The 23,986-nt window shown below is 39.3% G+C and overlaps 2 protein-coding genes across 7 annotated transcripts; both read left to right on the top strand.

Moving 5' to 3' along the window:
* Window positions 1-139: 139 nt before the first annotated feature.
* On the top strand, window positions 140-6,220 carry LOC148410465 (hsp90 co-chaperone Cdc37-like). The gene is made up of 8 exons (XM_088436453.1): window positions 140-624; window positions 1,878-2,153; window positions 3,146-3,251; window positions 3,366-3,481; window positions 4,468-4,590; window positions 4,683-4,865; window positions 4,942-5,013; window positions 5,694-6,220. Exons 1-8 carry the CDS (start codon window positions 514-516, stop codon window positions 5,832-5,834), a joined length of 1,128 nt encoding a protein of 375 aa, XP_088292579.1. The 5' UTR covers window positions 140-513; the 3' UTR covers window positions 5,835-6,220.
* Window positions 6,221-7,241: 1,021 nt separating this feature from the next.
* On the top strand, window positions 7,242-23,831 carry tyk2 (tyrosine kinase 2). Of its 6 annotated transcripts, none has more exons than XM_088437135.1 (25): window positions 7,242-7,402; window positions 8,790-8,988; window positions 9,063-9,186; window positions 9,259-9,363; window positions 10,399-10,510; window positions 10,581-10,744; window positions 11,965-12,319; window positions 12,399-12,569; window positions 14,210-14,367; window positions 14,446-14,563; window positions 15,637-15,823; window positions 16,826-16,941; window positions 17,028-17,189; window positions 17,267-17,354; window positions 18,553-18,680; window positions 19,231-19,366; window positions 20,692-20,843; window positions 20,924-21,074; window positions 21,140-21,231; window positions 21,306-21,495; window positions 22,536-22,654; window positions 22,886-23,058; window positions 23,142-23,259; window positions 23,323-23,433; window positions 23,504-23,831. In XM_088437135.1, the coding sequence occupies exons 2-25, from the start codon at window positions 8,802-8,804 to the stop codon at window positions 23,654-23,656; spliced, it is 3,570 nt and encodes a 1,189-aa protein (XP_088293261.1). In that variant the 5' UTR covers window positions 7,242-7,402; window positions 8,790-8,801; the 3' UTR covers window positions 23,657-23,831. The 6 variants fall into 6 exon arrangements, with proteins under 6 accessions (XP_088293261.1, XP_088293260.1, XP_088293259.1 ...); XM_088437134.1 differs by lacking the exon at window positions 7,242-7,402 and adding an exon at window positions 7,601-7,699 and having other exon boundaries at window positions 10,402-10,510; XM_088437133.1 differs by lacking the exon at window positions 7,242-7,402 and adding an exon at window positions 7,601-7,699 and having other exon boundaries at window positions 15,640-15,823.
* Window positions 23,832-23,986: the final 155 nt, after the last annotated feature.

Genomic DNA, 23,986 nt, shown 5'->3' with positions numbered 1-23,986 from the left:
TTTCACTTTACGAGGTCAATTTCAATTACAGTACTCGTTTTCGTGTTTAACAGACAAAAGGGGATGTTCCTTTAAGAAGGGGAGGAGCAACATAAATGTGACGTCAGATGCACGGCGTGTAGCGTTGAAATAATTTTCATAAAATAAGTGATTAAACTGAAACCAGAAAAAAATGCATTTTTACAAGATTTTATATGATTTAAAAAACTGGGATTGTTGTTGTGGTTCCTTTGAGTGAGAAAAGGGCAGGGCGCCATGTGACGTAATACGCACGACGGACACCGGAAACGCAGAGCGTACTTTCTAGAATTTGTCGGCTGGCTAACGCTAGCTTTCGCTTAGTTTTTGATTGCCTATTTATTCAAGGCTAAACCGGAGTTTGCTGCAACTTACGTTAAAATTCAGCATTGTTCTCCACGTTTTATGACCATCAAATCAATTTAGATTCGTTAGGCCTTCGGAGCTTCAGCGGATCCAAAGCTAACTCTTACCCGCTTTGAGATTTCCTCAATCATGTCCAAGGGGATAGACTACAGCGTGTGGAACCACATTGAGGTGTCGGACGACGAGGATGACACCCACCCAAATATCGACACGCCGAGCCTCTTCAGGTGGAGACATCAGGTACAAATTGATGATTTGAAAAAAAAAAAAAAAAAAAGATTTGGCTTTTAGTGATGTCACGAAGATTTTTGAACTCCCATGATGAGTCCTCTGGTTAATTTACTAGTCATAAGAGTACGATCGCTACATAAAAAAAAAACAAAAAACAAAAAAAACATTTCTCAGATATAGTTGATTTTGCTAGGGAATTATCTCACTATGTTAGTGTTGGACATCTTCGTTTTACGTGGATGGTGACATTTCATGGCAGCCAGAATTACTATAAAATACAACAAAATTCTATTGTAGTATATTTATTTGCTGTTTACAGTATTCCCCCGTTAATGTCCGGGGTTAGGTTCCCTAAAATACCTGCAGTAACCGAAATCCGCGAGGTAATTATTTTTGTTTACTTCTGCTCGTTAAAACAAACAAACAAAAAACAATACAAAATAGTTGTTTTTTGTCTGGACGCATTTCAAAGGAAGATAAATAAGAAAAAGCGAGGTAACTTTGCAATAGATATGGTCATAAATGAACTTCCATATGCAATAGATACGGTCATAAATGAACTTCCATGTAGAGTAGGTTCAATTGTTTTAATAATTACAATTGCTGTTTTTTAACTGGTGACTTGAGGGAAGAAAAATAGTGAAATAAACCAGCAATAGAACAAGTTATGGTCATAGATGAACATATGCAATAGTGAAGCTGCAATAACTGACCTGCGATATAACGAGGAACCACTTTTTTCATTGTTGCATATGCAAAGTAATTTCTGCATTCATTCTGTTAGCCCCTGTGAGTAAGTATTTATAATTCAGTATGTCTGACTTTTTACGCTGTCACGTTTGCCACCTGTGAAACGAATAAACATTGCACCTAACATTGATGTGTAAATCCAGGGAAATAAACAATGCAAAAATATACGCTTATTTGCCCAATTATAGAAGTACAAAGTACATATTTTGTCTATAATTTATTGATAACATTATTTTTTATGCACGATTAAAACCTTCTAAAATACGTTGTCTCACATACTGTCAACTAAAAATGACGTGCTTGAAAAAAAAGACCAATCACAGCTCATCGGTTGCACATGTGACTGACAAGCTGAGCTGTGATTGGCAGTTACCTGAACCTTTAGCACATGCTGCATCATTTTCAGTCAACAAGTGATAAGATTTTTTTTTAAGTATTACGTGTACAAAAATATTTTAATCAAGTTCAATCATGAAAAAAATAATAACTATCACGCGTGTGGACATTTCTAGGCCCGAGTGGAGCGAATGGAAGAATTCCAGCAAAAAAAAAAAGAACTCGACAAGGGACTTGCGGAGTGTCTCCGCAAGATGTCGGAAGTACAAAAGAAAATCCAGGAGATCAGCCTGTCGAACGAAAGCAAGGCCGACTTGAGCAAAGCTCAGGAAGAGGAGAAGAAACTGAAGAAGGAGCAGCGTGACTGGGAGAGGAAGCTGGAAGATCATGCCCGGGAAGAGAAGAAGATGCCGTGGAACGTGGACACGCTCAGCAAAGAAGGCTTCAGCAAGGTATTGCAGTGCATTCAAAGGGAATGCCAAGCTAAAAAAAATTGCCAGGTTTTTAATCTGTGTACCTGCAAGCATATTGAGAGCATTATGAGTCACAATCCTCTCAGGTGGGGGGAAAAAAACAAACAGGTGGAGTTTTGCCAATAGAATGTAATTCTTTTGTATACCACTAGAGGGAGCTGACGCACTACACTGAGCGTCATTGCCGTAACGATTTTTTTTTTACTGTACATACTGTAGAATGCAACTCATGTTTAATTTTTAGCTGCACAAACAAATCTTCATTGCCACTGACCAAATATTAAGGCTATAATTATTTTTAAGTGTGCATTATTGCAGCAGTGAAAATACACAAACTATTAAACAAAATCCTTTTATTCTTTAACTATTTAATTGCCAGCCCAGCTAAAATGAATTTGTGATGTTGATACTTGTCCATGAGCTACTTTATCAATTATCAACACTGTAGAATTGGGTTTTTCATGTGTATTGCTGTCAACTGCAGTGATCGAGTTGGAGGACCTCGGTCATTGTATTTTTTTTTACTTTCCACAGTGAAATATATGCATATTAGTTACATTTGGGACATTGGTGATTTAATTTCTTAGAAAATGTGAGTTTTATGGTACCGCTATTTTCATCCTGGAATTGAAACATCTCGTTTACTGAAGCCGCACCATATATACAAACAATTAGTCAGCGGTGAACTGTTTGGAGCCCTCATTTAAGTGTTTGTTGTTAAATTTATTGTAGTGGTGTTGGCAGGCAAAATTCAACAATTTTGATCAAAATCGATACTTAAAAGCAATTTCTTTTTTTTTAGTGTGACGCTTATGTACGACGCCTATAAGAGTGCTTGAATATGACCTTTTTTGTGGTTTTTCAGCTAATGCAATAGTGCAATGTGTCTTCAGTGGAAATTTCCACCTAATAATGTTCACGAAACCAAAAGTTTGTGGTTTCCTGATTTATTTTTGGGGGCGTTTTTGCAGAGTGTCGTCAACATCAAACCTGAAGTAGTGGAGGAGTCCGAAGAGGACAAAGAGAAGAAGCACAAGACCTTTGTGGAAAAATATGAAAAGCAGATCAAGCACTTTGGTGAGGATGGACAATCAGGCCCCAAGCCAGTTTTGTAATTTCTGCTCTGAAGTGTGCGAAAAGCTATCCCCCCCCACACACCACCACCCAAGTACCCGTGTTGTCTTCCCTAAGGCATGCTGCGGCGCTGGGATGACAGCCAGAAGTACTTGTCTGACAACCCTCATCTAGTGTGCGAAGAGACGGCCAACTACCTGGTCATTATGTGCATTGACCTTGAAGTGGAGGAGGTAATGCTTCAACACAACTATATTTATGGATTTATGATGGAGATTTTTTTTTTTTTTTTTTTAGCAGAAAATCTACACACACTGGTCTGTCATTTGTCAGCCCCGCTCTCATTCCATCATCGTTGAGCCGCCATTTTTTCAAGCCATGCAAAATTGGAATCGTTAGTCCGCCATCGTTAGTCATTTGTCAGGTGCTGGTCTATTTCTGTCTGCATTCATACAAATTTTATTTTCTGGTTTAGTACTTACACTTAAAGTTAACACCATGTCTGTGGTTCTTCGGCTACACTCCAAATGAAACACAAAACAGTAATATAAGATAAGGGGTTTAACCCTAGGATATAATACACCATAATGTCTAATACAGGGGACGAGAGTGCAATTATCTCCACCGAATGGCATTATCATGCTTTATGACTCTCAAATTGTGGATGACATTCTCATTTATAACTGCCTGCCCTACAACTATAGAAGACAGTTCCATTAACATTTGTCTAAATTTTACCTGTCACATACACTAAAGTGAAACGAAGTATTGCTGAGGTTGAATTTACCGGTACTAAAAAAACGTCTTTAAATAGAAAATAAAAAAACTTCTATCTTGCGTTTCCTGGCAAAGAGGCAGTCAGAGAAAAAAAATGCATATTTGGTCTGCATTCATTAGTTCATTGAAACGCATCGCAGAATGCTCTTATCAGCAAAAAACCTAAAACCAGAACTAAGACAGTGAGCAACTCCAATTATTTAATTATTCTTATTTATTGATTTGGTATAAGATTGATTTTTTTGGGGTGTTTTTTTTATTCTATTTTTTATTATTGTGTTTTTATTCCGTTTCTTTTTATTTTCATGATCGTTTCCCCCATTTCCAGTTCAGTTTTGTATTTTTACTTTTGTACTTTTAGGGTTAACTTTTACGATTCCCTCTGAGCAAGTACACAAAGGTCCTTAAAAGCTAAAAACTCTACTTTGGCCCCTTTCACTAGAAACATGCTTTGATGGAGCAAGTGGCTCATCAAACCATCGTCATGCAGTTCATTCTGGAGTTGGCAAAAAGCCTGAAGGTGGACCCCCGAGGATGCTTTCGTCAGTTTTTTGCAAAAATCAAGGTGAGCCGCTGCGCGTCAAGCTGCAGCTAAAAATACAATTTGTCTCTGCGAAGAAAAAAAAAATGAAATCTTTGGTACGGTTTCCTCCCCAGACATCAGATCAGCAGTACCAGGACGCGTTCAACGACGAGCTGGAGTCTTTCAAAGAGCGCGTGCGCGGCAGGGCCAAAATCCGCATCGAGAAGGCCATGAAGGAGTACGAGGAAGAGGAGCGACAGAAACGCTTAGGACCAGGGGGGCTCGATCCTGTCGAAGTGTATGAGAGTTTACCAGAGGTCAGTTTTTTCACGTTTTATAAACTTTCCACCTTCAAGTGCCTCGCGCTCATTTATTCATTCGTTTTAACTGCAGGAGATGCAGAAATGTTTTGACGACAAGGACATCCAAATGTTACAAGATGTTATTAGCAAGATGGATCCGACGGTAAGCCACTTTGGTTTTACATGAATGATTTTACAGTGCAGCGTAAACATGTAATAAATACTCTTCGCCATTAGGTGGCAGCGCAATACTTGAGGCAAGATCTTAAAGGGTTTGATTTCTCCTTTCAAACTTTGATTAGAATGTCACAGTTTTCCTCGCCAATCTCCTGACCAGACAAAAAGCCTCTAATACAGGGAGCTTTTTAGGTAGCTATTTTTATTAGGGATGTTCGATAACACTTACTTTCCCCAGTCCTCAACTCTTGAGTAGATTCCAATACTATGTCTAGTTACAACTTGTACTTTAGATACACAACATTTTGCTCCCAAAATACAACGAAAGATCATTTATAGACCTCTCTGTTCCATTATTACATTCACCTTAAAATCATTGGCAGTTTTCAATCCTTCTAATTTTTCATTTTTAGTTTTTGGTCAGAAGATATGATACTAGTATCAGCTGGCGCCACAAAGTCCAAAAGTCCAGGTATCGGTCATGATATTGTTACCTGCCCAGGCTCACTCAAATATATGCAATCTTTTTTTCCACTTCAGTCAAATATATACTCATCCATAGAAAGAATGAATTCTTCACGTTTTATTTGTCCATCCATCTATTATCGAGAGCCACTTATCCTCGTTTTATTCAAATTGTGTCAATTTTTCCTGGGGGTGATTCAGGAGGCCAAGGTACACATGAAGCGCTGCATCGACTCGGGACTTTGGGTGCCCAACTCCAAGCCGGAGGACGGGGACGAGAAAGATGAAGAGCCCACCTACGAGGATGCTAAAGAGGAGCCAGAAGAAACCAAAAAGGACTGACCAACAGGGAAATAAATCATTTGCGATTGTACTTTCCTAACCCTGCTGCAAAACTCACTGCTACTTCAAATTAAGAGTGTGCGACTAGTTTGCCTTGTGAGGAAAACAATGAGCCTAGAACACACATTTTAATCTTACCAGTAAAGGATTGGCTGTCATGCTACTTCTCCATTATTGATGAATTCTGCTTAGGAAATAAGCACAGCTTGTCTGTCGAGGTCTTTTTCTTTGACTTAATACTTGGACACAAAAAAGGGTTCTGTACGCTCAAATATTGTTGTTTACTCTCCCCTTCAAACGTGTATGCTTTTGGATGTAGAATTTCAAAAATCACTGTAGTGCAGATGTATTTTCCCACCAATTTTCTATAAACCTGTTCAAGTGTACCCAAATTCTTAAGACTATTTTTTTTTCCCAAAAACGAACATAGATTTGTGTATTCCAGGGGATGGCACACAGCAAGGAAGTATGCTTTTTTTTTTTTGCTGAAATATGAAAAACTTTTTAAAAAGGTCAAAACAAAACTGCTATTAAACCACTATAAAAGGATTTTTTCCAGATTGTTTTTTGAAGACAGACATTTGAGTCGAGATTATGCGCAGGGGTTGCATTTAAACGCAACATAACCCTGTTGCTAGATTTTTTATTTCAACTACGAGGAAGAGGGGAAAAGTGAGCCACAAGACTATCGCATCAAGCTAATTGTGCTGACCGTGGGTATACCAAAGGTAAGTTCTTTTTTTTTTTTTTTTTACGTGTACTGTGAAGCCACACTAACGAACATTAACTAGTCTCATTAATTATTTAACATGCTATCCACGTGAATGCCATATAAATGAGTAAAAAAGAACAGCTAACAACACAACAGACCATAAATTTGCAGATTATGTACCGATACTTGTGTATAACGTGCGAGGTAGATGATGTACAGATATTTACAAGCTATTTGCAAGGAATCAACGATGAAACGGGTGAGGAATTCGGCGCATGTCCTGTGCGTTGTTTCAGACTTATTATATACTGTATTGGGGGAAAAAAGTTTTGAGTTCAACAGCCAATACTGCTTTGTGTTTATTCCCAAGCCTGTTATAACCTTGATTGTAGTGATTAAAATATTGAAATTTATTGAGTGTTTAAAAAAATAATGCTTTGTTCAGAAGTGCTTTTTCATGTGTTTTCAGGCGTCTATCTGCATAGTTGAACTGGACAAATCGAATTATGTGATGGCTTGTCGTTAAAAAAAAATATTAAAAAAAATATTGACAGCGAAAACGTTTTATTTTAGAGATTTCTGGCAAATCAAAACAACAATTGTCGGATATAAAAATATCGATCTGCTACATAGGACAGTATTACCTGTTGTGCTGACGTAGGCGTGAGTTCTACGTCACTTCCGGGATTGGTTTGAGGAAGTAAAACTGTTCTTAGGAGGTAGTTCGAGAGCAATGGGAGGCCAGTGAAGATTTAGTGATAGTAATATGCTGACGCCTTTTCATGGAGGTCCTAACAAGTGTATATTTTTACATCGTCTGTAAGCGGATAGCCGTTCAGAACGTCGCCGTTGCAAGGTAAGTTTTCTTGGTTGTTGGGTCTCGTTCGGTTCTTTCCGTCACTACCGGAGTCACTGCGAAACGTTGTAAAATGACGATTGCGTTACCGAAGTTTGTGCGAATATAACACAGAAAACGTCGTCTTAATAGGTCATCGACGTGTGATCACTCATTCGCCCCACCACAAACTTTCCGGATACTGCCGAAACCTTCTGGGGTTTCCCCTTCATTTTTAGTCAATAGTAACTGGTCCCATGTATTTATATCTTTTTTGATCGCTTCATTTGCATGTGTCCAGACGCCATGGATACTGCGGTAGTGTATTTACTTGTGTTGTTCACAAAGTCTAATCACTTCCGTTTTCTGTCTTTTTTTTAAGTATTTCTTTTCATTATTTGATATTTTATAGATTACAAACGAATTGACTCAGTTGTTATGTAAAACACAAACTTAAAGTCCACATGACCAAAAGTCATAATAACAGTATAAAGATATAATAGTATTAAAGTTAAACATGGCTCCTGGATTATATTTTTCGATGATTCAGGGTGGTTCGATTGAGATATTGGAAGACGAGGGAAACAAGTCATAAACATATCATAAAATAGTGATGCCCAAACTACGGCCTGGGGGTCTTTGCAGCCCTTCATTCATTTTTAAGTGGCTCCTGCCATATCCTAAAAATAAAGTTAGTTTTATATGCTGTAGAAATTTTCTGAACACAAAAAGATGCAATTGGTCCAGTTACAACTGAAGGTTTCACAACATCCCTCTTCATAACACTGTAGTGACTGAATATAATTATTTTTAATATAATTATATTTTACAAGCAAAATGGTTTCCTCCACTTTTGGCTCTGTGTCAAGGAGGAACAAAATGCGTAAAGATCACATGAATCATTTCATAGTAGCTGTTAAAAAATTGTGAGCTGATGACAGATCACGTCTCTTTTTATTCTGAATGTGCACCTGACATTTTTCTGGTGGGTCGTTACCAAGTCTCTAACAACCCCCAAATTTTGTGAAAAATGTGTAATATATATATATATATATATATATATATATATATATATATATATATAAAAAAGGAACTCTTAACTTGTTATATATTTTAAAAAGCACTGTTAAGCAAAATTTTAGCAGTTAACAATTAGTTGTTCCATCTCTGAAACTGCCATACAACTGCGATGAGATGTTAACTATAGCATGACAACATGAAATAAAGCAAAACTGCTCAACCATGAAAAATCACTTTCTTCATTCACACATTGCCTCACGCACGTCTTCACTAATTACTAATCAAAGCACTGTGAGAGCTCAGACTCAACCTTAGAACCGCAAGGCGGATTTGCTAACCACTTTTGAGATTTTTACTTGTTGATAATATGTCTGTGTTTGGTCATAAGGTACCAGCCGTCATGCCCGCCAGGAGGTGGTCCAAAATTCCCAAGCATAGGTCCTCAGCGCAATCCTTGGTAACTCCTCAGGATGACGGCATCCACGTGTTCCTGTTCTGGAGCCCCAATGAAGAGCAATATTTGTCGTACACGGCCGCCAAACAGATCACCGCTGAGGACCTGTGCATTTTGGCCGCAGAGGCCGTTGGTGAGAATAATGGCGGAAAAAGAATAATAAAATCAGATTAGGCAAGGTGCGTAATCCATCTGTGTCTTAAACAGGGATAACGCCTCTATTCCATGTGTTGTTTGCTCTGTATGACCCACTGACATGCTGCTGGTACAGTCCAAATCACAGTTTTCACCCAAAAGAGGATTCCTGTCTTATTCTTCACTACCGAATGAGGTAGGTCATGTCATCATAGCACACAACAAGGTGCCACCGCGACACTGCAAATTCTCGCTTCCTTGTGTGCAGGTTCTATTTTCGTAATTGGCACGGATTTAATGACAGAGAGCCGGTTGTGAGTCGTTTTACTGTCAAAAGCGACACAGCAGGAACGTGCGGTGAAGTTCATAACAGGTGAGGCGCTAGACTACTTTGGAGTTGGGAATAACAGTACATAATAGACAATTGGCCTATATTTAAATTGCTATCAAAGCTTTCATTTAGCTGCAATCAATTGCATACTGTTTACCAATGTGATTGCTAGAAAAACAAAAGAGGATTAAATTCAACCACTGAAACTTGGCCTATTAATTTCAATCATTCCTTTCAAAGTCCAATGTTGTGTCCATTTTCTCCCAGCAAGAAAGCAAAAAAAAAAATGTATAGTGTTCGCTCACAACATCGTTGCTCGGCTAATGCGACTTCACTTCAAGTATTTTCTTTTTTTGATCATAACCTTTTCTATTACAGGTCTGCAGCACGATTTTATTCTAATTTTTCTTCCTTTTAAGACCAGTCAAAAAACAGCATTTAAAAAAAAAAGATTTTCATTTATCGATACATACCATAAATTTCATACTACAAACCACAACAGATTACAAAATTCAACAACAAAAATTGAACTGAAAATCTTTTTTTTTTTTTTTGTCGCGTACAGGCCACACTAGAATGTAAGCTGCAGGTTGTAACGTCAGATATTTTCGCAGAAAGATGATGCATGATGCATGTTTTTGCTAAAAACTTTTTTGGAACTGCCTCGTTACAGCAACATCATGCCTTCAATACAGTAAACATGCCGGTTTAGAAAAAAAGAGCAGCACAACATATTTTCAACATAAAACCCACACACTGAGATAGAACACTGCACCAACACAACAGTAACACGCCAGAAGTTATTGAGCGCATCATTTTGCACTTCACCCCTGAACTAACACTCTGGTGGGGAGTGCCCAATGGTCTCTGGAAAAAAAAATTGCAGCTTTGCTATGCTGAATCTGCATAAAGACCCAAGGTTGAAAGCATGAGAAAAAAGTAGCAGATTAAAGTTTTAAATTTACCGTATCTATTTTTTTTAAAGCAAATAAACAAAGTCAATGGGGAATCTGCTTTGTGGATTTTGGTTACTCTGGGTATTTTATTATTTTTTATTTATTTTTTTTTAAATACAAGCAGAGCAGGAGACAGGGAGCCTACCCTTACCACACATCTCTGCAAGACAGATGACGCCGCCATCGGCAAACCCCTGCTGGAAATCAAATCAGTGGAATATTTATTTGCTCAGGTGAGCGTCAGACATTTCACAGCGTGTTTTCCTCAACGATCTCCTGACAGCACCGTGTTCTTCCCGACAGGCTAAGCACGACTTTGTGAATGAGCTCATTCCAATGGAGAACCTAAGATCAGAGGAGGAGCTAAGCCAATATCAAAGCGACAGCTTGGGCATGGCCATGCTCCACCTCATGCACCTGGCGCTACAAACGCGCAGCACCATGCAGCGTGTTTCAAAAAAGACCAGGTCATTTTTTGATTTTTTTTTTTTTTTTTACACCGGGGACTCACCCACAGTTTAATCACCTATCCAAAGTCCTGCTTTTATGGATATGATCGTCCTTATTTTATCGATACTGTTTTACATTATCAATCAAAACTAAATTATGATATGCATTGAATAGAAACTGAACTCATTGACCTCAATTGATGTCAACTATTTTTCTTTCTTTTATGGGAATGAACGCGGAAAAGGTTTGGGGAAAAATAATTAAAAAAAAAAAAAACTTAACTATGATTTTGGTTTGCATGTTCTCTATTATAAATGGCTGGCATTTAAAGTTCGACTTCAAAATCCACCATTTTTTTTTCCATCGCAAAGGTTAGCTAGTTTGCAGTTGCTGTCAACTGAAAATGATGTCACAGTTGCGCACGGATAACAGTCAACCACAGCTCACGTTCTTTCTCAGTTTAGTCATGTGATATTCAAAACCTGTGCTGTGATTGGCCAGCCACTCTGCTCTGAGAAACCAATATCATTTTCAGTTGACAGAAAGCGTCAAAATGGCCGTCCCCTCAGATGGATGAGCTTTTGAGCTATTGAGCTATTGAGGCCAGCTGCAAAAATGAAAACATTTACATTATTCTTTTGCTTTTCTATCTGAGAAAAGAAGTGTAATGTTGCACGACTGGAATCATAAGGAACCTTTATTGTCACTAAAAAGTCAGATAAAAAATCTTTATTTTAACAAGATAAAAACCAATATTGCAGGATTCAATTACAGTATTACAGAGAAGAAGCCTTTTTATTAAAAAAGAAATGAGTAGAATCTTGGGGAAAAAAATCATCGTTACAAAATTGTTCATTCATTTCGTCATTTCATGTCGTCATAGAGATAAATAAATTTATAGGGCATTATTGAAAAGTCAGATTGGTGAGGTGATGTATCAGTATTAAGAAAATCAAGCGGTAATTGACTGAGTTCATCGAACGTATAAACAGATTTAAAATAGAAAGAGCAAAAAATGAAAAAAAGAATCACCATTGGTTCAGTGCGCTTTTTTGTCTTTACCTCATGACATTAATTCAGTATGGTTATTCATATCCCAAAACAAAAACAATGTGCTGATATTTTTCTAATACTATACTCTTATTCTTATCTTTTTATTTTCAACACAGCAAGTGATTGACATTTTTTCAGTTCTGTTTTGTAGTTATATAAGACGATTGTGGTTTTTTTTTTTCAGCTTCCTAAAATGCATCCCGAAGTCTTTGGCCAAGCAAATATCGGAAGACAACGTTGTCACCAAACTACGCCTCCGTTGGATGTTTCAACAATCCATGCGTAAAAACCAGAACAACCTGGAAGCAAAGCAGCCGGATATTAAGGAGATCATCTGCCAGTACATCTGCGCTCTCGAGTGCGTGGCGCCGCGTTTTGGCGCCGAGACCTTCGTCGCTCGCCGCCTGAGACTGAGCAGGGACGGCGAAGACTCCGGTCAGGATGCTTCGCGAGGGGACGGCGCGGCCGCCGTCTCGTATGAGTTGATGGTATCTGCCGCCATGGGACTCCAGTGGAGGGAAACCAGCAGCTGTGAGGAGGTTTGTAATATCGTCGCAGAAAATGTGGCGGCTTCCTGCTTCTTCCTCACTCCCTTTGGCTTGTGATTTCGACACGCAGGCCAATGGCATCCAGGGCAGCGACTCCCCGAGGAAAACCAAGCAATGTTCCAGCCAGCCGACTGCCTCCGCTCCCGTCGAGTGGACCACCTTCTGCGACTTCCCGGAAATGGTTCACATCGCCGTCAGTGAAGCTAATGTTTGCATTACCACTCAGGACGGGAACTGCATGGTGAGAGCATAAATGTGAAAAATACAAGGAATTTGTCTATGGGAGTTGGAGCTACTCGAGTACTGGAATAATACTGTTTATACAATTACCGTATATTCCGCACTATATATATATATTTTTAAAAAGCTGATAGGTGCGCCTTATATCCAGGTGCGCCTTATATATGGATCAATATTGAGATTGGGATTCGTAGATGAGGAATGAACTGATAAAGGAAGCTTTACCTGTTTTGTGTGTTTACAGTTGAACGAGGTTGGTCATATTGACATTGGGTTATTATGCTATTGAAAGTTTAGAGTTATTATTTGACTTATTATTGTTATTACTTTGAGTATTACTATATTGTGATTGAAAAGGTTTTAAAATATGTCATTTATTGAGGGTGCGCCTTATAATCGGTGCGCCTTATAGTGCGAAAAATGCGGTATTTAACCCTTTGACTTCTATAGTTTGGCAGTGCTTGAGTTAATACTATTATAGACGCTCCTCTACATACGAACGTGTTACGTTCCGGGCGGCCGTTTGTTCTCAAGTTGTTAGTAAAAGAAAAAAAAAAGTCAATCGGAAAAAACATCCAGACCACTCAGGGAGGAAAAAAATGATTGGGTTGACCGTTGTCACTATACCATGCTCCCGGTAGGAACTTCCAAAATAAAAGCATACCAAGGCCGCTTGCACCATACGCTTCTAACGATGGTACAATTTATTTTGAAGAAATAAATGTCCTCGCAGATAATTTTCTGCTTAACAATCGTGGCGAATATTGTCGGGCTGCGCTCTTCCGTATACTGTATTTCAAAGTGCTTCTGGCCCATCTCTATTAGTTTTTATCACTGCAAAAGAGCTCAACTTTATTTGGCACCATTGCACCGTACTATCAGCCGGGGGGAGAGATGTACTGGGCGCAATGTTTGTTTACGTTGGCTGGCGTTAGTTTCATAGAAAATGCGCTAAATACTAAATCTGACTTAGAGGCAACTCATATTTTCCAAATGTGAGGAGGGGGAGAGAAAAATACCATGAGAATTAAAAGTAAAACAAAAAAAAACAAAAAATACAAAACTATACGATGTAAATGGCAGAAAACGTAACAACTGTTTAGCTTTTTAAAGTTCAAAATCACTTTGTCCTGGAGGAGGGGGATGGGAGTTGGAGAAGTTTGATGAATGGAAGTTGTTTGAGGATATTATCCACGATGCCAGCAGCAGCCGACATTTTAGAGGGAATTGGTTCTCAACCAGATTCTTCACAGTTAGACCAAAAAGCATGTTGACCCACTTTACGAAACACTGCCTCATTACCCAAGCTTCTGCGTTAGCTCTCCACATCACACGAAGCTAAACGATTAGCGTCAGGTCAGGATCTAACTAGCGGGAGAGCAGAATGACAGAAATGAGTATCGCTCAATCTTTCAAAATTTCTTTTTGCATTTTTTTTAAATTTTGTATTATGGGTCAGTCCTTCATCACCTCCATTCAAATTTAGAATCGCAGTAAAACCATATCCAAAACCATATCCAATCGACTCTGCGAGGTCGCCATGCGCTTCTGGCATTTGTGTTTCTTCCCAACGTGAACGCATCCGTAGGTGGCAGCCTTGCTGCTAAACGCCACTCGTTGTCTTTGTGAATGTGCACGTAGGAGGTTGAGATGAGCTCCAGCCAGGAGGCCCGCTCCTTCATCTCCCTGCTGGATGGATACTACCGGCTGACTGCCGACGCCCACCACTATCTTTGTCATGAGGTGGCGCCCCCCAGGGTGCTGCTGAGTGAAGCTAATGGACTGCACGGACCAATGCAGTGAGTTCTTTTCACCCTCGTCTTTGGTACACTGTAAGCGTTACACAAACGCGTTCTGTCTCAACTGTGTGTTTCTAGTGATGACTTTGTGCTACACAAGCTAAAAAAGGAAGACGCAGAAGAAGAAGCTTGCCTCGTACGCTGGAGTGTTCTCAGCTATCACCGTCTGGTCCTGGCCGTCTCAAACAAAACCCAGGTGAGTCGCCGCTCTCCTTCACTCATTCAATCCCAAAGATGTGTTTTTATGTTTTTCTTAAGTCTACGTACATTCAATCCCAGAAACATATTTATGATTTTTTTTTCAAGTAGGGAGAAGGGTCTTACAATGGTTGGTAATACATGAGTACCGTATTTTCCGCACTGTAATGTGCACCTAAAAGTCTTATTTTTTTTAAAACGCTGATGGTGCGCCTTATAATCAGGTGCGCTTTATATATGGATCAATATTGAGATTGGGATTCGTTGATGGGGAATGAACTGATAAAGTAAGCTTTACCTGTGTGTTTACAGTTGAACAAGGTTGGTCATGTTGACTGAGTTATTATGCTATTGAGAGTTTAGAGTTAATATTTGAGTTATTATTCTTATTACTTTGAGTATTGCAATATTGTGATTGAAAAAGTTTTAAAATATGTCATTAATTGAGGGTGCGGCTTATATATGGAAACGTTTTAAAATATCCCATTAATTGAGGGTGCGCCTTATAATCCGCTGCATTTTATAGTGCGGAAAATACGGTAATCAATTACTTCAGCACTTAATAACTTTAAGTATCTAAAGTAGCCTATTACTTTAGTTTTTAGTACTAAAGTAATACATTACTAGAGTGCTTGATTGAAATACCGACCTTCTTTTAGCTCAGTGCTTCTCAATTAATTTTTTGCAAAGCCCCTCCAAAGAAAGAGCAAACATTTCACACACACCCACTTGCTGCGGTGACCATAAATGAGATCATTATCTATGAAAGGTGTGAAATTATAACTCATAAACAGATAAACTTTCAGAAAATGTTAACTTTTTACAGGTTTTACAGGTTATTCTGAATCCGAAAAAAATAGCTTAAAGTGAATGAAAGTGCCTGGAAAAAAAAAATGTCAATCCTTATTCAGACTAGAGATATTTTTGACCAACTGTACTGTTTGATGCTGAAAACAAATTAACATTAACACCAATATCATAAACATTACTCATTTTATTGTAAATCTGATGAATTATTTAATAAAAAAATATGGTAGACAGAGATTGAAAACTGACTTATCGGGTGCCCAGCAGAAGGAATCCACGGCAAGCCACAAGCTGTTTTGCATCCAGTATAAAGATTCGGTCTTCTCCCTGGATGGCTGGGAGGAGAAATTTTCTAACGTGAAGGACCTCATAAACACTCTAAAGGACTACGTACTCAACTCTGGCACGGAGAGCTATACTATTAAAAAGTGCTGTCGGCCCCGACAACGAGGTTTGTGTTTAATTCAGCTGAGCGTAATTTGTATTCATGTTGCACTTTGCTTTCAAGTGTTTGTCACCTCACATCGCTCCGCAGTCTTGCACTGAAATTCTTTCACTTTGAGGCTATTGGAGTTCTTTAAGGCTTCTTTATTGTTTCACTGCCAGCCCAGTTAATATGGATTTTTTTCTGAAATAACTGGAAATAGCAGTGAATTAGTTTATCTATTCACCGCCCGCCCATTAAAATGGATCTCTGACGTCAAAAGCCGTCAGTGGCGGTGAACGGGTTCAATGCGTAGTGATGGAAGGGTAAAGCTTTGACTTGCGCATTAGACTAGCTATTTTTGATCAATTAATTGAACCCGGTGGCATTTGTTCATTTTACATTTTACTTTCATTGTCTAAGGAAAGAGGAAAACCTCAAGATACTTTATTTGGAAGATGCCACGTACAGTTTCAGTGGTAAAAGTAACAAAAAGTAAACATATATTTGTTAAGGATGGATGGATGGACGGACGGACGTTAATTAAGACTAAAGTAAAAGTCAATGCTAATTTTGTTCTTTCTGCAATATTTTCTATGCTTAACCACGAGTCTAAACATGACATTCTGAATACTTATTCATCGCAGGTTGCGGCCACTTTCTTATCTTAGTGTTGACTGAAAATGACATCACATTTGCTCAGGATTCAGATGATGACCAATCATCTCTCATTTGTTTTCTGAGCTGACCCATGTAAAATTCACAAGCTAATTGGTTATGAATTTAGCCCTGAGTTGTGATGTCATCTTCAGTGGGCAGCAAGTGACAAAATGACCACCCCTTGAGATAGATGAAAACAGCTATTTTTTTGGCTTCTTAATTCACCTTCCACAAGCGCAATTTTAATCGAAATACTGAAATATATTTGGGTTGACTTCCCCTTTTAAATGAACGTATTCGATGAGGGCCAAATGTGTGTCGTTTGTCTTGTGCCGCTGACAACGTTTTCATTTTGTTTATCTCCGCCAGAGCTTTCCAACCTCCTGGTGAAGCGACACGGTGTGGATGGCGGCGCCACCGCGCGCACTCTTTCACCCAACAAGTGGGAGCTCTGCTTCCAGATCAAGTACAAAGACATCACTTTGGTGGGAATCCTGTCCGTCACGCCTCTGAAGCTTCGTTAGTTCCGTGTTAATGCGGCTGCGGCGCCGTGTGCTGTGTTTACGCACAGGGGCCGCATTTGGGTTTTGGCACTAGAACGCACATCTACTCGGCACATCTGCAAGTCTGCCAAGCACCCGATGAGCAGGAGGACGACTGGAACGGCGATAACTACAAGAATGTCCAAGTGGTGCTCAAGGTTCTGGAGGAAAGTCATGAGGATATCACATCCGTAAGTTTTCGTCACACCGCCGCTTAACAACCGTTGTCTATTGATTCCAAATCGATATTTTGTTGGTTTTGCTTTAGGCGTTCTTTGAGATGGCAAGTCTCATGAGCCAGGTGTCTCACGATCACCTGGCGTTTGTCCATGGTTTGTCAGTCAACGGATCTGAAAGTGAGAGCACACATTACAGTCTTCCACTTCCCCTTTTTGCTTCTTTCTCAAAACGCCCACACAAAAAAAGCTCTTTTTCTATGTGTGATATAATGATGAAGCTTGAACGTCATTCAAAGTCACATTCAGCTTTTACTTTGTTCCAAAACATTTGCTTTAATAAACGTTATGTTTAATTATACCATAACAGTAGGAACAAGATGTCTAAAGAAATCGCTTGTGAATGCTGGAAGATGAATGAAAAATTCTAGAAGTATATGGAATGCATAGACTATAAAAGACTGATTCTGAATTATATCGAATGATATTGAACAATGTGTGATCATGTGGCGAGATAGTGAATGTTTTGGAATTATGATTTTTTTTTGGGGGGGGGGGGGTCTTTTGTTTAGAATTTAGAACTAGACGAGACGAGCTGAACCTTTTAATGCTGGTAAATTGAAGTCAGTCAAAAAGTGTGAAAATGAGATGGAAAAAACAAAAAGATTAACATGTTGTATTTTGTAGTTTAATCCAAACAGTTTAAAGTTGGAGGCTGGCTCAGTGGCGCAGTGAATAGCACGTCCGCCTCACAGATGAAGGGATACAAGTTTGCATGTTGTCCCCGAGCCCGCATGGGTTCTCTCCGGGCACTCCGGCTTCCTCCCACATTCCAAAACACGATGGCAGGTGAATTGGACATACTAAATTGTCCTTAGGTTTGACTCCGTGCGTGAATAGTTGTTTGTCTCTGTGTGCCGTGCGATTGGCTGGCAACCAGTTCAGGGTGTCCCCACCTACTGCCCGAAACCAGCTGGGGTAGGCACCAGCATGCCCGTGACCCTTGTGAGGATAAGCCGCTCTCCTGTAGAAAAAGGATGGATGGAGTTTAAAGTTAGAATGTTGAGAAAACATTGAGAAAAATGTAGGAGTAAATATGAGCTCACAACGTACTAACAAGAAATATCTCAATTTTTGCTTTTGTTTAGAAATTTGGGGAAAATAATTGTACTAGGTAGGAGATGAACCGTTTGAAACTGGTTGAATCAATCAAAAATGTGAAAAGGATTAATAATATATAATATAATAATAATATAATAATATTATAGCCTTTCGACATTCACACAATCTACCAGGAAAAAAATATTGCGACACAATTGTGGTCCCTTACACAAAATGTGTCTATTGTACAACAAACTTCTTGTGCCTTCCCTTGCAGACATCTTAGTGGAGGAGTTTGTGGAGTTTGGACCCTTAGACATTTTCCTTCGCAGAGAAAAAGCCAAATTGACTTCTCGCTGGAAATTTATTGTGGCCAGACAACTTGCCAGTGCCTTGAATTACCTCGTAAGTTGTGCTTCATTTCTGTCTTCTTTCCAGAGTCAATATGTGTCGCTTTCCGTGCCATTCAGCTAAGTGGCTTTAGAAGTGAATTTGGGATTGAGCTCTCATTTAAAGCTGGATTTACACTGCAAGCCTAAGTGCTCTGTTCTGATTTAATGCTTATTTTTGTGACCATTTTAAGTGCGTCTGATGTCATTGACGGAAAACATGGAGAATAGTACTCCATTGGCCGAATTGGCCATTATTTAGACAATTTGTTATTTAAGCTGTCAGTGGGAGTCAATGAGTTAAAAAGGCCCCATACTGATTTCAAGATTTCAATTTTTTTCCCCCTATATACACTGCCCAAAACAATGGGAATTGTCACTTTAAACATGCAGTGTAAATGCAGCCTAAGTGATCAGAATCAGTGTTGACTTCGTAAACACCTGCATAGCGAGAGCGGAATGAATCATATGAAGTGGCACTAATAACTGACATGACAGATGTTGTAAAATTGATGGAGACAAACGGGCAGTTAGCTGCAATGGAATCTGATTTTTTTTTTTTGTAGGCGTCCAAAGGCGTCACCCACGGAAACGTTTGTGCCAGGAATGTGCTGGTGGCGAGGCGAGGCCTGGAGCAAGGGGAGTCACCTTTCGTCAAGCTGAGTGACCCAGGAATTGCAGTCAATGCACTTTCACTGGAAGGTCAGTACAGTCCTGCAAATCATGACAGTCTTTGAGTGTGAATTCTGGGAGTATATTTTAAATTGGATGTTTTCAGGGCATTGTCATTTTTATTCATGATCCATCTTGAGCAGTGATTCCCAATCCCTTTGCTGCAGCGAAAAAGTACTATTCAATATCTAGTTGTGTGTCCCAAGTATGGCAGTTTTGTATTCAACTAGACAGGCCGAGAATTCACATAGAGCAAGAAAATATTTGAACAAATTTAGCCGAGATGAATCTTTGTGAATTCTGCATACTTTTTTGCGACATTTTTTCGGTGTTGTGCTGTGAGATTTTGTCGAATGTAAAATACAGCAAAGCTAGACACTTTTTGTCCTCTCAGTGTACTCTTATCTTACATTAGCTGAAAACCTCACCTATTTACTATTTTTCTGCGCCATCTAGTGGCATCTTGGAGGCTCCAAAATAACAAAATTGCACCAAGCAACATTTACACAGTATCCCTTTAGCTCTAATCATTATCAAGGTACAACCTTTTTGAATAGCGATATAAAAATAATTAGAAAAATATTTGGCACATACAGGGTTAATGGCAAACCCCTGTTTGGCACAGTAACTTTAGATTGTTTTAAATATAAAAAATTTGCTTGACACGTCACCTCATGAAACCTTCTCTTATAATTAATGTTCATATGACATGCATAATACAGAACACCCAAAGGCCTTTTGAATAGTGTTTCCTGTATAACATATTTTTGGTTAGTTTTTCAAAGTTTGCAATGTTGTTTTCCATACCGTTGTTTATTGTAACCTATTTAACATGAGGAAACTTGTAGAAAAAAAAACCCAAAAGGAAGCCATGATGTTTTAGGTTGTTATTAAGGCTTATAATTTTTTTTTTTTTTTCGAAATTGACACACACACACACATACATATATATATATATATATATATATATATATATATATATATATATATATATATATATATATATTATATTTTGGAAATCCCTTTAGGCATATTCTGAATAATGCCTTGTCATCATCTTTAATTTTGTGGCAATGGATTCTTTACGCAAGACTGTGAATAGTCATGGATGTTGTAGTTTGCCAAATGTGAATTTTGATAAGTCGTGACATTGCGCGGACCCAAATAACTTTTTATGTACTGCCCTTAACTGCCCGTCCAATGGATTTTTGACTGTTCTAACTGTGAATAAGCCATTTCACTAAAAATTGAACTTTGACATCTACAGCCGTCAGTGCCAGTCAACAAATTAGCAAATAAAATAAATAACAATCCTAATCTTATCAAGTGCTTTATGTCATCGTCCTTTGCGGCAGAGCGACTCGATCGCATCCCCTGGATCGCTCCAGAGTGCGTTTACAGCAAAGCGCCCGCCGGCATGGCCGCCGACCTGTGGAGCTTCGGCGTGACTCTGCTGGAAATCTGCAATGACGGCTACGTCCCCATGAGCGGCGCCACGGTGCTGGAGGTCAGCCCGCGACCGGTCACTTTACAAAACGTGGCGACCGCTTCCATGTTGAACGGCCTCCATTCGTCTCCTTTCCACAGAAAGAGCGCTTCTATCAGAAAAAGGGAAAGTTGTTGGAGCCGCCCTCTCAGGACCTGGTTGTCTTTATCAACAAGTGTCTCGCCTACGAGCCCTTGGAGAGGCCTTCCTTCAGCTCTTTGCTCAGAGATTTCATCGACATCATGAGAAAAAGTGCGCTCCCGAAGATGTTCAGCTTTAAATGAAAATGAGTCTCCAATGTTTTCTTCTGTGTACAGATCCTGATATAACCTCCGGGGAAAGGCTTCCTCCGGCGCAATCTGCCATCTTTCTCAAGCGTCATCTGAAAAAGAAGTACATCTTAGGAAAGGTGAGCTTATCTCCAAGTGGGTCTCTCGTTCCCCTCATGTCGCTGATCTAATGAAACACCTGTTCCCCCTTTAGGGTAATTTCGGAACGGTGACGTTGTACATGTACGACCCCGCCAATGACGGAACGGGGGAACTCGTGGCCGTCAAGACTTTGAAACAGGAAAACGCTCCCTTGCCAAAGTTCTGGCTGAAGGAGATCGAGACCCTCAAGTCCCTCGATCACATCAACATCGTCAAGTACAAAGGATGCTGCACTGATATCGGTGAGTCCTCGGTTAATATGTCAAATCTTTCAAGTTCGCTCGTAATGATAAGAAAGGCTGAAATGTTTTCAATGAGATCATGTACAAGTACGCACAGGTTAAAGAATTCCATCCACTTGTCACACCACTTGAAATAAGACCGTCTCGGGGGAGTCTGTGTCAGACAAATACCGATTTTAGCTTTTGTTACCATGGCAACGAAGAGCAGAACCAAGATCAATTTTAACAATTTAGTGGCTGTCTAAAAAATACATTCTATAAAAATCTAAAATATAAAAATATATGTCAGCTGTCATGGGCTCCAGTTTTTCCTTAAGCCAAAGGAGGATGGAAAAAAAAGTCATTTAAAATTGAGTGGTAAAAATATCTTGTTTCCCTATTTATTTTATTATTACTCGCCAGAAAGAAACTGATTTCACCAATTTTAGACAAAAAGTGCTGAATTAATTCAACAGTAACTGCGGGACACTCGATAAATCCGTGGTTCATCTAAAGGGAAGTCGAATCAAAAATCAGATTTTCAATATACTGTATGCTCTCACCCTGCTGGTCTGCTTTCAATGCGGTACTCTAATTTACATTGCGTATGTTGAATATGAATTAAGCAGAAAAAATATCCCTGGGGCCGGGGGCATTTTGCCACTTTCTGTCAACTGAGATGTTGACAGATCTGTTCTGGCCCATTACAGCTCAGTTTACGAATGTCACATGACCAAACTCAGAAAAGAGGTGCGCCGTGATTGGACTGTTTCAAACTTTACTGATTTTTGCTGCTGCTTTTACCATTGCAGCCAGGAACTGAACCAAACGTGTTTTACAATCATGTGATGGTTGATTAATGTTGACAATTTAACGTTTTTCATAAAAAAAAAAAAAAATATATATATATATATATATATATATATATACACACACACACACACAACCACTGCTTGTGTTTTTATTAGAGGTAGATTCAAGGTGGTGGTGGTGGTGGGTTGATTGTGACTACCATTCCGAAGCACAAGGTTTGTAAATTGCTTGCTAATCTGCAATGACAGGGGGACAGGTGGTGCAGCTCATAATGGAGTTCCTTCCGCTGGGCAGCTTGGAAAAATACCTTCAAAAACAAGAACAGAGTACGTCCCGGTGCCTGCTGTTTGCTCAGCAGATTTGCCAGGTGAGCTGTTCGCGTCGTTATGCCGCATGGAAACCATAAGACTTTCATTTCATGCTTTCTGCCATCATTAAAATAAAAAGTTGATTCCTACCGCAAAAGAATGTATTTACGAAAAATGACTAGTGTTGCATTTTGCAATGACGCTCAATGATTTCAAGAGAATCCCTTGTGCTCTTTAAGCGTTTGCTTAATATGATTACTCATCATATTTCATCTCATAAATATTCCCAGGGAATGGAATACTTGCACTCAACGCGATACATTCACCGGGACCTCGCCGCACGTAACATTTTAGTGAAAAGTGACAGCTTGGTAAAGATTGCAGACTTTGGCCTGTCCAAACATATCCCCGATAATAAGACCTACTACCGCGTTTCGGAAGACGGTGACAGTCCAGTTTTTTGGTGAGTTTACGCAGTCTCTTTACAATATTAGAAGGGAGCCACCGTAGTAATAAGTTTTTCATGCTGTTTTGCATATTTTACAGGTATGCCCTTGAGTGCCTGAAAGAAAACACATTTTCGTTTTGCTCCGATGTCTGGTCCTTTGGCGTGACGCTGTACGAGATCTTGACCCGCTGCGACCCGAATCAGAGCCCCCCAGCGGTACGTCGTCAAAACCCACATATTTCGGACTCTTTCCAATGCGCCGCGTCTTCTGCTTTTTAGATGTTTGGCAAGATGGCGGGGTTATGCCCCAGAGACATGAATGTCAATGTGCTCATCAACATGTTGGAGGAATGGAAGCGCTTGCCCTGTCCTAAAGGATGTCCTCTTGAGGTAAAGAATATTGCAGTGTCCATTTGGGTGTTTTAATGGGTGTCTAATACTGTTTTTCCCCTGAGGGCAGCTGAGGACTTTAACCATGCAGTGTTGGGATCACGATCCTGCACAAAGGCCGACGTTCCAGTCCCTCTTTGCGAAGTTGAATGAGATCCGCTTACAGCCAAATATTGATTTTTTTAGAATTGGGCTTCCATCTAGTTGTTTGAATACCTCTTAGAAATACAATGACAAATCTTGGCCATTCATCATGATGAAGAAAAAAATTGTGAAGTTGTAAGTATGCTTTCTGTTATTGAATTTTTGTTCTTTTTACAGGGTTGTTACATTTTGAATTTTATTTTTTAACAAACCGTGAAATATATCATTGGTTTAATAAATATTTTTTTACATTCCTCTTGGGTTTTCTTTTTTTTTCCATCACCAATGACCAATCGTGGCTCAGCTTGCAAATGTTGAGCTATTATTGGTGGTATATTATTGGTTATATTGCAACTAAAACTTTAACTCACCTAATTTTTAATAATATTCATTTTATATAACTATTAAT

Source organism: Hippichthys cyanospilos, chromosome 16, assembly GCF_059441005.1.
Source record: "Hippichthys cyanospilos isolate Australia breed blue-spotted pipefish chromosome 16, RoL_Hcya_1.0, whole genome shotgun sequence".
Lineage (NCBI taxonomy): Eukaryota > Metazoa > Chordata > Actinopteri > Syngnathiformes > Syngnathidae > Hippichthys > Hippichthys cyanospilos.
This window is presented reverse-complemented; position numbering and strand designations above follow the sequence as displayed.